Source organism: Oxyura jamaicensis, chromosome 18 (assembly GCF_011077185.1).
Source record: "Oxyura jamaicensis isolate SHBP4307 breed ruddy duck chromosome 18, BPBGC_Ojam_1.0, whole genome shotgun sequence".
Taxonomy (NCBI): domain Eukaryota; kingdom Metazoa; phylum Chordata; class Aves; order Anseriformes; family Anatidae; genus Oxyura; species Oxyura jamaicensis.
Genome location: NC_048910.1, coordinates 5677965 through 5691220, shown reverse-complemented (window position 1 = coordinate 5691220; position 13256 = coordinate 5677965). Strand labels below are relative to the sequence as shown.

Genomic DNA, 13256 nt, shown 5'->3' with positions numbered 1-13256 from the left:
CGGTGTAGGCTGAGGGAGCAGCCAGGCCTCTCGTCAGGACGGCACCCTGCCAGACACGGCCAGTTCTGGAGGGTTTCAGTCAGTTCTGGAGGGTTTCAGTCAGTTCTGGAGGTTTCCAGTCAGTTCCGGGGTGTGTGTGGGGGTTCAGTTCAGGAATGTTCTGGTCAGTTCTAGAGAGTTCCAGTCAGTTCTGGAAAGTTCTGATGGTTCTGGAAGGTTTGGGTGGCTCTGGAGGGTTCCGGGCTGTTCCAGAACGTTCCAGGTGGTTCCACAGCACCCCAGTGGCAGCGCAAGAGAAGCCCAAGCCAGAGCAGATTCCCCACATGGGGCTGATCCTGAGAGAAAAGGGAGTGCGGGGTGGGGGTGTTGTTTTCTCTCTTTTTCTCACTATCCAAACTTGTTCTAATTGTTAAAATTGTATTAATTAATTTTCCACCAGTTGAGGCAGCTTGTCCATGACGGTCATTGGTTTGCAATTTCCCTGATATTAACTCAACCCACGAGTTTTTTCCTGCCCTGTCCCATTGTGAGAGAGGGGTGAGCAGCTCCATGAGGAACCCAGCTCAGTGGTGGGGGACAATGCGGGGTGCAGGGCCCCCAGCACGTGCTGTAGTGTGACCGAGGGGCACAGCCTGGGTGTGTGCTCCAGCTCATGGCCTCTGTGCAACGCTTTCTGTGCACGATTTGGCACAAAGTGCAAAACACTCGTGTGTCCACACTCAACGCATACATAGCCTGGCACACGGCTTCAGCGCGTTGCTTCGGTGCAGAGCCCAAGGCATATTTTGGTGCACGGTGTGCGGAGCACCGCTCAAGGCACAACGTGGTGCGCGGCTCAGTGCACAGCCTCAGCACACAGCTCCACCGCAAGCCGTGGCACAAAGCTCAACGCACAATTCCTCACACGGCTCAACGAACGGCTTCGGTGCACAGCTCAGTGCATGGCTCCGGCGCACCGCCCCCGTGCCCGCCCCCCGCCGCCGCCCGCCGCTCCGCCAGGGGCCGCTGTCCGCTCCCCTCCGCTGCCCTCCCCTGGGCCGGGCGCCGCTTCCCGCCGGGTGCCCATGGAGCCGGGCGGCCCGCGGAGCCTCAGGTACGGGGCGGGACGGGACGGGACGGGCCTTAAAGGGGCAGCGCCGGGGAGGGGGGGTCCTCTGGAGCCCCCCCCGGAGCCCCCTCAACGATCCCCGCTCTCTCCCCGCAGCGCGGCGGAGCTGCCGACGGCCCGCGGGCGGAGCAGGGCCCCCCGGTACCGCTGCGGCCCGAAGGAGGCCGCGCCCGACGGCTCGGAGGAGCAGGCGGAGCGGCTGCGGCTCTGCCTGGACGAGCAGTGGCGGTGGCTGGCCGAGGAGCGCGTGGAGCGTCTGTAAGTCCGCCTGTGTCAGTCTGTTTGTCTGTCACCCCCGGGGACGGTGCCTCCACCACCTCCCTGGGCAACCCGTCCCAACGCCTGACCGCTGTTTCTGAGGAGAAATGTCTCCTCATTTCCAACCCGAACCTCCCCTGGCACAACTTGAGGGCTCTGGTCCTATCACTAGCTATCTGTGAGAAGAGGCCCACCCCCGGCTCCCCACAGCTTCCTTTCAGGCAGTTGTACAGAGCAATGAGGTCTCCCCTGAGTCTCCTCTTCAAAGTTCTTTGCATCCTTGCAAAGTCACCCCCTGCTTCTCTCAGCCATTATTTTTTTCCTGTGAGACCGCGTACGTTGCTGTGTGGGTGGGATGCAGCGTGTACATCATGGGTCAGCTTGGGCCACGTGTCTCCAGCAGGCTGCTGCATATGGACAGATACCTGCGGTGCTGGCTGAAGATGTTCTTAACTGATTGGTGATGAGAACACCTTCACGCGGTACCCTCAGGTCCAGAGGGCGATGCCTTTCTCGGGCTTTACCCTGTAAAAATGCCACCTGAAACTTTGCTGAGTTTTGACACCTTCCCGAGCTTGTCGTGTTGCTAAAACAGGGGTTGATTGTGGTTGATCATAGAACATGCTGATAATAAAGAACCCTAATCTTTAACCTTCACAGGGGGAACCTGGTGAAAGCTGAGTGGAAGCCAGAAAAGGGCATTGTGGAGCTGCAGTCCCCTGCGGTGAGTCTGCTGCAGAGTGTACTCAGTACCTTTGTTTCCTGCTGGCAACTGCAGGTTCCTTATTTTGGTTTTTGAAGTGAGAGGGAGACTGGTTGTCAGCAGAGAGCAGACAAAAGCCCATCACGGTTTTGTGCTTCTGTTCCAGGGGAAGTTCTGGCACACCATGGGGTTCTCAGAGCGTGGCAAACAGTGCCTGCTGCCCGAGGAGGCTCTGTACCTGCTGGAGTGTGTAAGTAGGCTACCCACGTGGGTGGGGGCGTTGGGCTCTTCCTGGGTGACTGAAGGAGCTCTAGAAGCCGAACATTTTCTCCCCTTTAGACTGAAGTCAGTTAGCATATGTTGGTTGCTGTTGCAGTTTGAGCAGTTGATAAACATCTAGTTCTCGTGAAATTGCCTGTTTGCTGACGGAGGTGCTGGACTCCAGGCCAGGGGTTTGCATGTTGTGCTCTAAAGCAGTCTCTGCGGTGTTGATAGCGTGTTGGTTGGATCAGGGGTGAGTTTATCCGGATGGTATTGTCTTTAACCCACTCCTGCATCAAATATGACGGTAGAGACTGGGAGAGTGTTTGGGCGATCTGAATTTCTGTTAGTAAAGCAGTAAGTCTGCTCTTTTGTCTGAAGCATAGGGAGCACGTTCACAAAGCTTTCTACGGAGACTTCTTTCTTTCTTTCTTTGAGGGTGGTGAAGGACGGATGCTGATATATCAGTTATTTTACCAAAGTCTGCTCTGGGCTGGGAAACTCCGTGTTCTGGGGATTTCTGAAAACCAGATCAAACCATTATCTGGGGTTTGCAGGAGTTAATTGGAATAAAAGTTACGACACTGAGAAATCCTTTTCCTCAGAACTGGTATACTGTTAATTAGGACATCGGAGGCTGGTCAGTGCCTTCTCTGTCCTAAGTTGACTTCCTCCCTTATCTAGGGTGTCATGCGTATTTCTGCAATAACAGGGTTCACGAGTTCATTAGCACAGTTTTTCTGTTCTCTAATAAGCTGATGGGAATTAGTGGAACTTTATCCAGCTTGTTAGGGCCACGTACCCGGTATAAATGCCTGTGTTCATGAAAAGCCATGAATGTCCACATAACTGCAACTGGAACAGGAAGGTCCTGTGCAGTTCTGATTGTCTGTACAAACATAAGTTAGCCTTTGGATGTCCAGCAGAACAAATGCTGCTATGGCAGCTGCTGTCTGTGTATCAAGAAAGCCTTTATGAAGTAAGCACAGAACAGCCTTGTGTAAGGGCTGGCGGCATGCAGTGTCTTTTTGTCGAGCAAAATCATATCCCCGTTGTGATATATAGCCCTTTGCATCATTTTAGAATGAAGAATTTCCCACATTAAAATTCCGGACTCTTCCAACCTTCCTAATCCCTGCAGTCAGACACTAAATCAGATCTTCCCCTGCGAAGCTTACTGGCACGGGAGGAGATGCTATTTGCAGCCAGTGCTGTGCGTGCTTTTACATTTGATCTGAGATCTTTGGTGTTGCTGCTTGGCATCTCTTCCCTTGTACATACGACAAAGACATTTAAATGTAGCACCCAGGAGAGCGAGACCAAGTTGCTTTCAGTGCTCCGCTCCTTGCAGAAATGCTGGTTGGATTTCTTTATTGTAGAGATATTTTTTTTTCTTTCCACAGTTGTTACCAGAGGCACAGATGCGCCAATCTAAAGGGGAGCTTTTTTCCCCTTAGCAAAACGTAATTGGATTATAGACATCTAATGATATCCATCAAATCCTAATTGCAAATGCAAGGGGTTTTGCCTCTGGCAATTTGACAAGCAATAGATAATAAACAAACTGACAGCAATAAAATTGCTCAGTCAGTTGCTGAGTGCAGGATCCATCCCCACAAAAGACCAGATAGATGCCTTCAGCCTGTCCCGCTGGAGAGGTGTTCCTAGTGCCTGGGCTTTTTTTCCCTCTTCTGTGGGGAGGCATGGATATGATGTGAAGGAGGGTGCTGGGTCCAGCTGTCAGGGCCAGTGGGAAGAGGCCGTTGTGACCTTTCATAGATTTGTTCCCTGGGATTCTCTAAATGTCAGTTTTTGCCCTGCAGGGCTCTGTTCAGCTCTTTTACAGGAATCTGCCCTTGTCGATCCAAGAAGCCTATGAGATGCTGCTGTCCCAGGAGGAGATGAGCCTGTCCCATTACCAGGTGTGTTGGGAGGATGAAAGCAGGGAGCCCAGCCTCTGCCACACGGCCTCTTGCAGGGGCTAAGGGCAGGGTAGGCAGGTAGGGCGGGAAGGGGGGGCATTCTGAGGTTTTTCCCCACTCATCTTTTTCCAGATGATCGGTTCATGTTTCCCTACCTTTTCTTCGGGTCCCAACTGTAGGGTTTTTTTTACTCTTCCCGTGCCACACGGTGTTTACCCAGTTGCAGCAGAACTGAAGTAAATTAACCTTCTTGCTTTCCTTTGCTCCAAGGTTTTCAGCCACTTGAAGCAACTGGGTTATATTGTACTGAGATTCAACCCCAGGTAACCAGCTTTTCCTTTCCGCGCTGCTTTCTCCTTTCTGAAGATCCTGAGCAGCCCTGTGCCCCCTACATGGCTCTAATGGAACAGCAGAGAAGAGGACTCTGACCCTGCATTCCGCCTCTTGGGAGGATTAAAGGCTAAAAGTGGCACTCTACCCTTCCTTGCTCCTCCCTCTTGAGGAGGTGACTGGGGACATGCAATGGGGCATGAATTGAGGACTGTCTTGGTCCTGCTTGTGGATTTCCTGTGCCTGGAAGAAAAGGTTTTTGCTGCTGTACTCTGGGGGCTGAGCAGAAGGGTAGTGTGGCTACGCTGCCCTGCTCTCAGTCTGTGTTGGTGTCTCCTTGCAGTACGGTCCTGTCACCCTACGAGAGGCAGCTGAACCTGGAAAGTCACTGCAAGAGCTCAGGAAAACACCATCGCAAAAGGAGGAGGAGTTCCAGCCCCGGGTAAGGATGTGGCCCAAAGCCTTTTTCCATGCTCTCCCAGGCCCTGCTGGCTCAGGACCACTTTGCTACAGCGTCTTCAGCCCTTCGTGCTGTGGGTGCCCTCCCCAGGCACTGCAGTGCACTTCCTGAGCTCTTTGCAGCGTGCTCTTGGCACATCCGCACTTCCTGCAGGTCCAATGGGAGCAAGCTGCCACCAAGCTTCCCAGCTGCAGCGATGAGATGCCAAAATAGAAGGGGAGAGAGGTCAGCGCAGAAGAAATGTGGCAGATGTCTTCTCTTGTCCTTTTTTAGAGGGAGCGCAAGACTCCGCAGTGCCCATCGTGCACTTTCATCCTCTTAGTGTAGCTTGCATGCTAAGACTGCACAGCAGAGAGCAGGGATGGGTCCTGGTCCTTGCACATGGCCTCTAGAAGTTGCCAAAATGCAAACAAGCTGACATAATTGCTAATTTAGCTGTTATAATTATGACAATTTCCAGTAGGTGGCGTCCTCCTTTAAGAAACGAGGAGGAAGAGACTGGTCTGCAACTCCAGTCCTCCTCTTACCGAGGAAGTCGGTGCCCAAGGAGCTCTGAACTTTTAGGAACTGGGAGATAAAACTGCTGGTTTTAGAACTGCCTCATCTTTCCTGGGAGCTAGGGACTGAGTGTCATAGCAGAGTGCTGTCAGACAGGTTTCTGCCAAGCATGTGCTGGTGTCTGAGGCCTGCTCAGTTTGGCTGACGTCCATCATGGTTGCGTGGAGTTGTTTGGGTCAGTAGCTGGGGTGTGGAGGCTGCGGGCGGGTTGAGAACATGCGTCTGCTGGCGCTGGGATTCTCCGGGGCACTAAAGTCAAGCCTCATGTAGGGCTGCTGAGACACTTATGCTGCCTTTGGCTTTTTTTCTTTTCCTTCTGCAGGCAGGACCCTCCTTTCAGCCAAGAGGTTCTTGTCAAGGGTTTGCAGGCCTGGCTGGGGGCTTCTGCCACCCTCCCTTCAGGCACAGCAGGCTGCTTTCTTCCTGTTACAAGGGGGGAGGCAGGATTTAAAGGGAATGATGTCCCACCACAAACCCTCCCTGTCTTTTATGCTGCTTCTGTCCTTAGGTCGCTTGAGAAGAAGCACAAAGTGTCTGAAAACCTTCCAGAAGCTGAAGAGACCCCCGAAAAAGCTGGAGATGACTGTGGAGATTCCAGCTGCCTTCCTTTGCATGAAAAGCCCATGTCAGAACAGCCAAAGGAACTGGATGCTGGCAGTGGAGAGGAGCAATCAAACCCAGTTCCTCTTGATACAGGACAAAAGAACTCCCCAAGCCCCTCTAGGAGCAGGGCTGGAGACCACAAGGCGAGCAGCACTGGCACCCGTGCGCCGTGCTGGGATTTTACCACCATCATCTTGCCAAACGTGGCCCCAGATCAGCCGTGCACACATCTGCCCTCACCTGACAGTGGGCTTCTGCCAGAAAATGTGCCAGGGAGGGAAGTTGACGCAGCTTCCTGGTGTAGACGCATCAACCTAAAACAGGAGAAGCTGTCACGGAAGGAAAGGGAGCAGCGGGAGAGGGAAAGCAGGTACAAGAGCAGTGTCAATGCTGACAGGGAGGTGAGGCGCTGCTCCAGCTGGCAGGAGTACAAAGCCCTTTTGAAGCAGAGGAGCCAGCAGAGGGTTTGGAGACGACCGCCGCATCTCTGGGACCAAGCTGTCACACCGCTTCTGCGGCCAGAGGAAGCTACTTCCACAGGTAGTGGCTGTGGGAACCTGCCAGGGATACGCACACCCTGCCCCTGTTTATGCAACAGCAAAAGAGACGACTTGGGGAAGCTAAATGTCAGCTTGGGGAAGCTAAATGTCAGTTTAGGGGCAGTGCCTTGAGAAGGAAAACCTCATTACAAGGCCTGGGCAAAGCAGGCACAGAGGAGCCCAGCCACAGATGGGGGAGAGAGAAGAAAGCTTGTCCTCTTGTCTTTCCGTCTCTTTCTATAGCCCACTCAAGTGCCAGGATAAACAGGGCCTTAGGAGGTCTCCTAATCCGTTCCCCATGTCCTGCTGTATTGCAGTCCCTCCTGCTAGGCTGTTAGGCATGTGAAATCAGGGCCAGCAAGATTGCACAGCAGTTGCAGGGTGTTCTGGGCTGTGCGCTGGGAGGAGATGAGGAAGTTGAGGTCTTTGAAGTAGCCAGTGGTGACTGTGGTGCTGCCAGCCATTGTCGGAGGAGGAAGGCTCGTGGGTGGTGGTGGAGTGCTTGGAGTGCCCTGGGAGAGAAATAGCTGGTCTGATCCTTTCCTGTTCTTTCTCCCTCCAGCTGCGATCCTCCAGCAGATCAGTGTGCTGCAGCCCTCCCACATCCTGGATGGAGCCTCCCGGTTAGTAGCCAGCCAGCCAGCTCGTAGCTGGTGGGGAGCGGGGCTGTCTTGTGACCGTCCCTGCTTGTGAGGTCTGGGAGATGCTCACGGCAGCAGCTTGGGAGTTGCCTGGCATCCAGAATGCCCACAGAATCCAGTGCTCTGCTCTGTGGTCCTGCAGATCTGGGTTGGGTCTCACCTCTGCCCCATCCCTGGGATGTGCTGCCGTCCCTGCTGCAGCGATGGTGAAGCCTGGGCCTTGGGAGCTTTCGTTCTGCTCTTACCTTAAGGACTGTGTGGTGTTTGCGTGCTGTCCCTGTAGGACAGAGCAGTGCTTTGCTTCTGTATCTGTTGGTGGTACTTGCAAAGGATTGCACAGAGAGGAGAGTGGCAGATGGGGGGCTGGGGCTGGCTCTGGTCTGGCTACAGAAGGTAGATGTGGAAAGAAACTGTAGCAGTCCCAGGGTCAGTCCCTTGAGGAGTGAAGCCTTTCACAAGGCCCAAACGAGCCAGGCTTCACAGCTTTTGTTCCGTCTTTCATCTGATTTATCTACCCCGTACAATGTTTCAATCCCTTACGTACGTGGATGTGTTCCCTTCTCTGCAGGCTGCAGGAGGACCCAGAGAGCATGAAGATAAGCTTCAACGTGTATCAAGCCGATGCTGTGGCCAGGTTTAAGAAGACAAACCCTGGGAAACCATACGTCAGGATGTGTGTTCAGAGGTATGCACGGGTCTTATGTGGGGTTTTGAAACACGCAGTAAGTCCTAATGATCTGTAAATGACCCAGGATCTTGTGAGCTTTACAGTTCATCAGAGTGCCTCCCTTAGGGTGGTCCTGCCCAGAAATGTTTCCTTTTTTTCTCCTTCCTCTTTTGTTGGAGGCTGTGGCTCACAATTCCTCTAGCCCTTGCACTCAGCCCACACTGGTCATACAGCTGCTACTCGTGTCTGTGAGTATTACTGGAGTCAGGGATAAGAAGCCACAGCTGTATTTATGCAACACTCGTGAAGCTCATCTAGAGCTCAGTTTTGCAGGGACCTGTATGGCAGCTGAATCCTCAGCCAGTGCAGATCCCCGTGGATTTCTGCAGAAGGAGGTACCTCCACAGAGCTCCCTACAGGCTCAGGACCATGGGTTTAGCATTTTCATCTTTGTTAAATGTAACTTGTAGAATTGGTACGGACAGAGGATAGGTGTCCCCTTTCTTGCTGGCTGCAGAATCTGATCCTTAAATTCTGTAGACAGGTACAAAGTTCAGTCCCTGCCTTTTCTGACTTTGGTGTGCTAAAACTGTCCCTCCTTCCCTCTATAGCAGGCAGAGGAGGGCAGGTGGTAAGGCAGTTTGACAAAGGTCTGTGTCACGGGCAAGTAGGATGATTCTTGCTGCATAAATGTTTCCATTTATGAGCAAACACTCTGCAGAATTAAAAGGAAGGGAAAAGCAGGTTGGGTGTTGATCCCAGTAACCCAAAGATCTTCCAAGCACAAAGGAATTAAGGTTGCATTGGATTGGCAACTGGCCAGTAGCCCAGTGAGCTGCATCTAATCGGCACGGCGTGGACAATTTTGCAGTTGCCTTTGCTTTTGGCAAAGGATTTGACAGCTCCCCGTTCCCAGCATGCAGCGTGCTCTCATGCTCTCAGGGTGCTCATCAGCTTCCTGCTTTGATTGAAAGGGGTGGGGAGGTTTACAACCAGCTCCTAAGACCAGAAGGAGCTGTTGTGATCGCTGGCCAGGACGGCTTTGTTCTCAAAGCAAGAATATATAAACAACAGGCTATTTTTTTTCCCTCCACAGCTTTGACGAGCAGATCCCATCCCTTCGGGCTTTGAAGCAGGTTACGTATCAGAGCGGGGACGTCCCGGTGGTCTTTGCACTGGTGGAACACGGAGAAGTTGCCTTTTACTCGCTAAAGGAATTCAAGCTGCCCGTTGATGTCAATCACTGAAGTTACTGATGCTCGCCAAAATGGCGTGAGACAAAGGGAAGAGCTTCACTCAGGGTTTGCTTTCTTGATTAACGAAATATTATGGGAAATAGAGCCTGTGATAACCACCTGGAACTTCGGGTAGCTGACTGTTGTGTTTGCTGCTACAGGCTTCACACTGCGGGGAGATGGCTCTCGCATGACAACAAAATGTACCGCAAACAGGTGCGGGTGGCTTAGCTGGGGCTTTGTGGACTGGAGCACACACCGCTTGTTCCTGAAGGCACCGGTTCTCCAGCTTTCTCATCTTCTGGACCACCAGTCTGCCTTTGTGTCAGCTTTGGCTGACCTGTGGACCATTCAAAAATACTTCAGTGGTGTAAATCCCTTGTCCTGTGCTAAGAACCCCTGTGGCTGGAGTCGCTGAGGTCAGTCAGGGACAGAATAAGCTGATCAGATCAGTGATGGTGTCCTGAGCCTCTGTCGTTCAGTCGCACCAACAGCTATCAGGTCAGACTCTGATCTGAAAAAGTAAGAGCCATAAAATTCAGCCCCCAGTAAAGTTTCCATGCACTGGAGAGCAGGAAGCTGTCCCTTGCACATGGTTTCATCAGTCCGAGAGCACAGAAAGCCCCAAAATACGGCGGATGGCCCCCAGCCTCCTGTTGCAGCTGTGCTGAGATGTATTTTAGCCACACAACATCATGGCAAATTAAAGTGATGCCACCACTGTTGGTGCACTGTTTGTGATACCTCAGCAGCATGGCGCCGCAGCCCCCTGTTTTAACCCAATGTCCTCTCTCCTGGCTGTGGATCCTTGTCTTTGTTCCTCAAGTGAGATCCCTGAATAAAGACAGAAGATAGAAATTCCTCGTGAGCCTTCCAGTCCTGTGGCTGTTGTGCTCCAGGCTGAGGACATGGTTGTGTTCTGGGCCTTACATGGGAGCCTTCTGCCAGGATATCCAGGTACCAAATTTGCTTTAGCCTCTATGCAAAAGTGCCGGTGACAGGTGCCAGAAAGTCTGCTCAGCGGGTGGAAGCTTGCTGAGCACAGCTGTGTTCAGTATCTGGGTTCTTCAGAAGTGTAATAGCAACTGATTTAGATGCATTTTATGTGATAATGTTTTCGTTCTTTCTGGAGACGGGGAGAAGGTTAAGCAATAAAGAAGCCTTTTCCAGCAGTGGAAGCGCCTGAGTCTGGTTCTTAATTCCCCCTAAATGTAAGTAACTTAGCAGAGACTCTGGGGACACTGCTGGGACCCCAACAGCACCATCTGGTGAACGCCTGCTCGTGGCCACACAGCCGTAACCCCACTTGTGCGCTGTGTGCTTGTGTCCAGCTACTGCCTTGTTCCTAGGAGGGCAGCGGCACTCAGGCCCTGGTGGATTCTGTCCCCACGCAGCTCCCGTCGGCACACAACGCCGTGCCATCTTCGTCCTGCACGGCCACAAGTATCATAGCAGCGAGCTGCTGCAAGCACTGCTTGTTCCTGTTTGATTCACACACCCGTGTTATCAGATGGAGGAAATCAGCAGGGCCCTGCGAGCTGAGGGGCTGACAGCTCCTCCTGTCCACGCTCTTCCTCCCTCCTGGGAGCTGCGCGTTAGCTCTGATAGTCCTCTTAAAGCCGGGGCTGTTGGCAGTTCCAGTCTGTGCCCTCAGCGTTCTCCCAGACTGTTTTGCAGATTAAAGGCGGTGGGGAGAGAGTTTCTAAGAACAGGCACAGCCAGCAGAGCCCTAGTCTGACCCACGGGGCTCATGTTTGTCCTAGAATTAGGTCAAACTCACTCCTGGTGACCTCAATCAGCCTCATCTGTTTATGCCAAGGTGGAACTGTATCGATGAACTCTACAAGAGCCACCCAGTGAGTTTCGCTAGGGCAAAGACTCCCTGATTCAGCACAGAACAATTACAATTTAATAACTACTGCAGGGAGGATTGAGAAACTGTGGCTGCCTTGCTCAGCACCACAACATCAGACAGTGCCTCCACCAGGATGGGATTACGATGCAGACTGATACCACTGCTTCATTTTGGCCCACGACGTGGATCAACTGGATGTTGCAAGACGATGACAGAAGCGAGGATCTTCATTTAAAAACTTCACCTTTGGAAGCTGGGCTGTTACCTGGCCCTTATCAGAGGCAAGTTCAAGCTTTGCATGGATTGCAAAGGCTTCCAACTGCCAGGGCACTGACACGTTACCACGATTCCTTGCCCAGCTCCTGTTTCCTTGCATCGGGAGGCAGAGTGGTTTGATGAGATAAGGGCTGTGCTGCTCCTCACTACTGAGGCTTCACCCCTCTGTTAAGGCTTTCCACCTCCTGTTTGTGCAGGGAGGAGGGGTGGGAGCCTTCCCTGTGACAATGGGCTCGAACCTTCGCGGGGCTTGGTGCTGGGCTGGAGCCTTCCCTGGGCTCCTGCTCCTCGTGGGGCCGGAGGCTGCCCGGGGCAGGAGGCAGAGGCCGTGTCCCAACCGGGAAGGGGCTCCCCGCGGGGGGAGCACACCGAGAGCGGAGCTGCCGAGGGGCGGGGCCGTCCCCTCACGCCCCGCCCCCAGCCCGGCTTCGCGGCCGCCCATAGGGCGGTGGCTGCGGCGGCCGCTCTCTGATTGGCTGGGAGCGAGCCGAGCGCTGAATTACCCCTGACCGCGCCGGATGAAAGGGAGGCGAGGCCGCCGCTCGCCCTCATTTGCATGAGGAGCCACGCCCCGGGTCTTGATTTACATACGAAACCACGCCCCCGGAACGCTACTTACAATCGGAACCACGCCCCGTTGTTAGTTTGCATACGAAGCCCCGCCCACAGAGGGCGTGTCCAGGTCGCGGAGCCCCGCCCCGCCGCACCCCGCCCGGAGGTGCCCCGGGAGGCCGCAGCGGAGCGGGAGCGATCGCGGAGCGGAGCGAGGCCGGGGCGGCCCCGGCTCCAGGCCCCGCAGGTGAGCGCCGGGGCCGGGCCCGGGCCCGGGCCGGGCTCCGGGGACGTGGGAGGGTCCCGGCGGGGGGGTCCCCGAGCTGTGCCCGCCGCCCCTCCCGGGCTCCGCGTTTCCCCGGGGCTTTGCTCCCGGTTTGCTCCCGGGGTTGCCAGGCTCTCGCCGCCCCCTGGGTTCCATGGGGTGCCCGCGCCCTCCTCGCTGCCCCGCTCCAGCTCCCTGAAGCCCCCCCGAGAGGAGCACCCCGGGACGCAACGAGCGTGGCTTGCCCCTAAAAGTTCAGGTGCTGCTGTTGGGGTTTGGGGTTTGCAGGGTTTTGTTGTTTGCTTTTTTTTTTAAAAAAAAAAAAATGCTTACTGAGCTGGGTTTGTTTGCACTGGCCGGAGCGAGCAGCTGGGGAGTGCTGCACGGGAGCTTTACATCCTGGGATTTTCTTGGAGGTTGCTCCTGGGGCCGCTCGCCCCAAACTTCCTGGTTCAGCCCTTGGCGCGAGTTGGGTCGCGGCCCAGGGGCTCCAGCCTGGGTGCTGGGCCCTGCCTGGGGGCTGCTGGGCAAGGCTGGTGGAGCGAAGCTGCCCTGCTGCCTCCTGCATGAGCTACAGCTGCTTGGGAGCCATCCCGGAGCAGCACATCACAGCGCTTCTGCAGCCTGAGCCTCGTCCTGCCGTGGGAAGGATCCCTGTCTGCAGCTGCCTCTTGTAGGGCTCCACCTGCTCCAGCAGGCTCCAAGCTGAAGTAATGAATAAGAATTGCCATGCGTCCCTTGGGACGAGCTGTTAGCACTTATATCTTCCTCCAAATTCCTGCCACGACCAAATACATGATCGCGTTTATTTTCTTTCCCAAAGATGTAAGGGCTTGCTGGGCAAGTGGCCGTGTTACTGCTAACCAGCTGTGAGCAGGTGAGACAAGAAGGGGAGGCAAGTTGTTTAGCCTTGGCTCGGGTTGCCTGCAGTTGTGGCAGTGGAACAAAGTGGTTGCTGACATCTCGCCTCCTGGAGGTGAGGCTTAACCTTGGCTTTGGAGGAAGGTTTGTGTGTTTGTGTGC

At 54.3% G+C, this 13256-nt stretch overlaps 2 protein-coding genes and 1 long non-coding RNA gene across 3 annotated transcripts in view; 2 read left to right on the top strand and 1 right to left on the bottom strand.

Annotated features, from left to right (window-relative positions):
* The first annotated feature begins 981 nt into the window (after nucleotides 1–981).
* Nucleotides 982–10458, top strand: TSEN54 (tRNA splicing endonuclease subunit 54). Its single transcript, XM_035342311.1, has 11 exons — nucleotides 982–1093; nucleotides 1205–1366; nucleotides 2027–2090; nucleotides 2236–2319; nucleotides 4154–4252; nucleotides 4523–4575; nucleotides 4926–5024; nucleotides 6109–6743; nucleotides 7305–7365; nucleotides 7952–8068; nucleotides 9147–10458. The coding sequence occupies exons 1-11, from the start codon at nucleotides 1065–1067 to the stop codon at nucleotides 9295–9297; spliced, it is 1554 nt and encodes a 517-aa protein (XP_035198202.1). The 5' UTR covers nucleotides 982–1064; the 3' UTR covers nucleotides 9298–10458.
* Nucleotides 5770–13232, bottom strand: LOC118175773. Its single transcript, XR_004755126.1, has 3 exons — nucleotides 13222–13232; nucleotides 7421–7428; nucleotides 5770–5899 (listed from the first exon to the last, which is right to left on the bottom strand). It is a non-coding gene; the product is annotated as an uncharacterized LOC118175773 (long non-coding RNA).
* LLGL2 (LLGL scribble cell polarity complex component 2) overlaps nucleotides 12069–13256 on the top strand; it is a 33719-nt gene continuing 32531 nt past the window's right edge. Inside the window, exon 1 of the mRNA XM_035342310.1 lies at nucleotides 12069–12215. The gene's annotated coding sequence lies outside the window, so the exon portion shown is untranslated. The remainder of the gene's footprint in view (nucleotides 12216–13256) is intronic.

Bases quoted from the DNA above. Each gene is read 5' to 3' on its own strand.
- TSEN54 (XM_035342311.1), top strand. From the start codon at position 1,065: ATGGAGCCGGGCGGCCCGCGGAGCCTCAG. The intron at 2,320-4,153 runs GTAAGTAGGCTA...TTTGCCCTGCAG, and splicing joins CTCTGTACCTGCTGGAGTGT to GGCTCTGTTCAGCTCTTTTA. The intron at 7,366-7,951 runs GTTAGTAGCCAG...CCTTCTCTGCAG, and splicing joins ATCCTGGATGGAGCCTCCCG to GCTGCAGGAGGACCCAGAGA.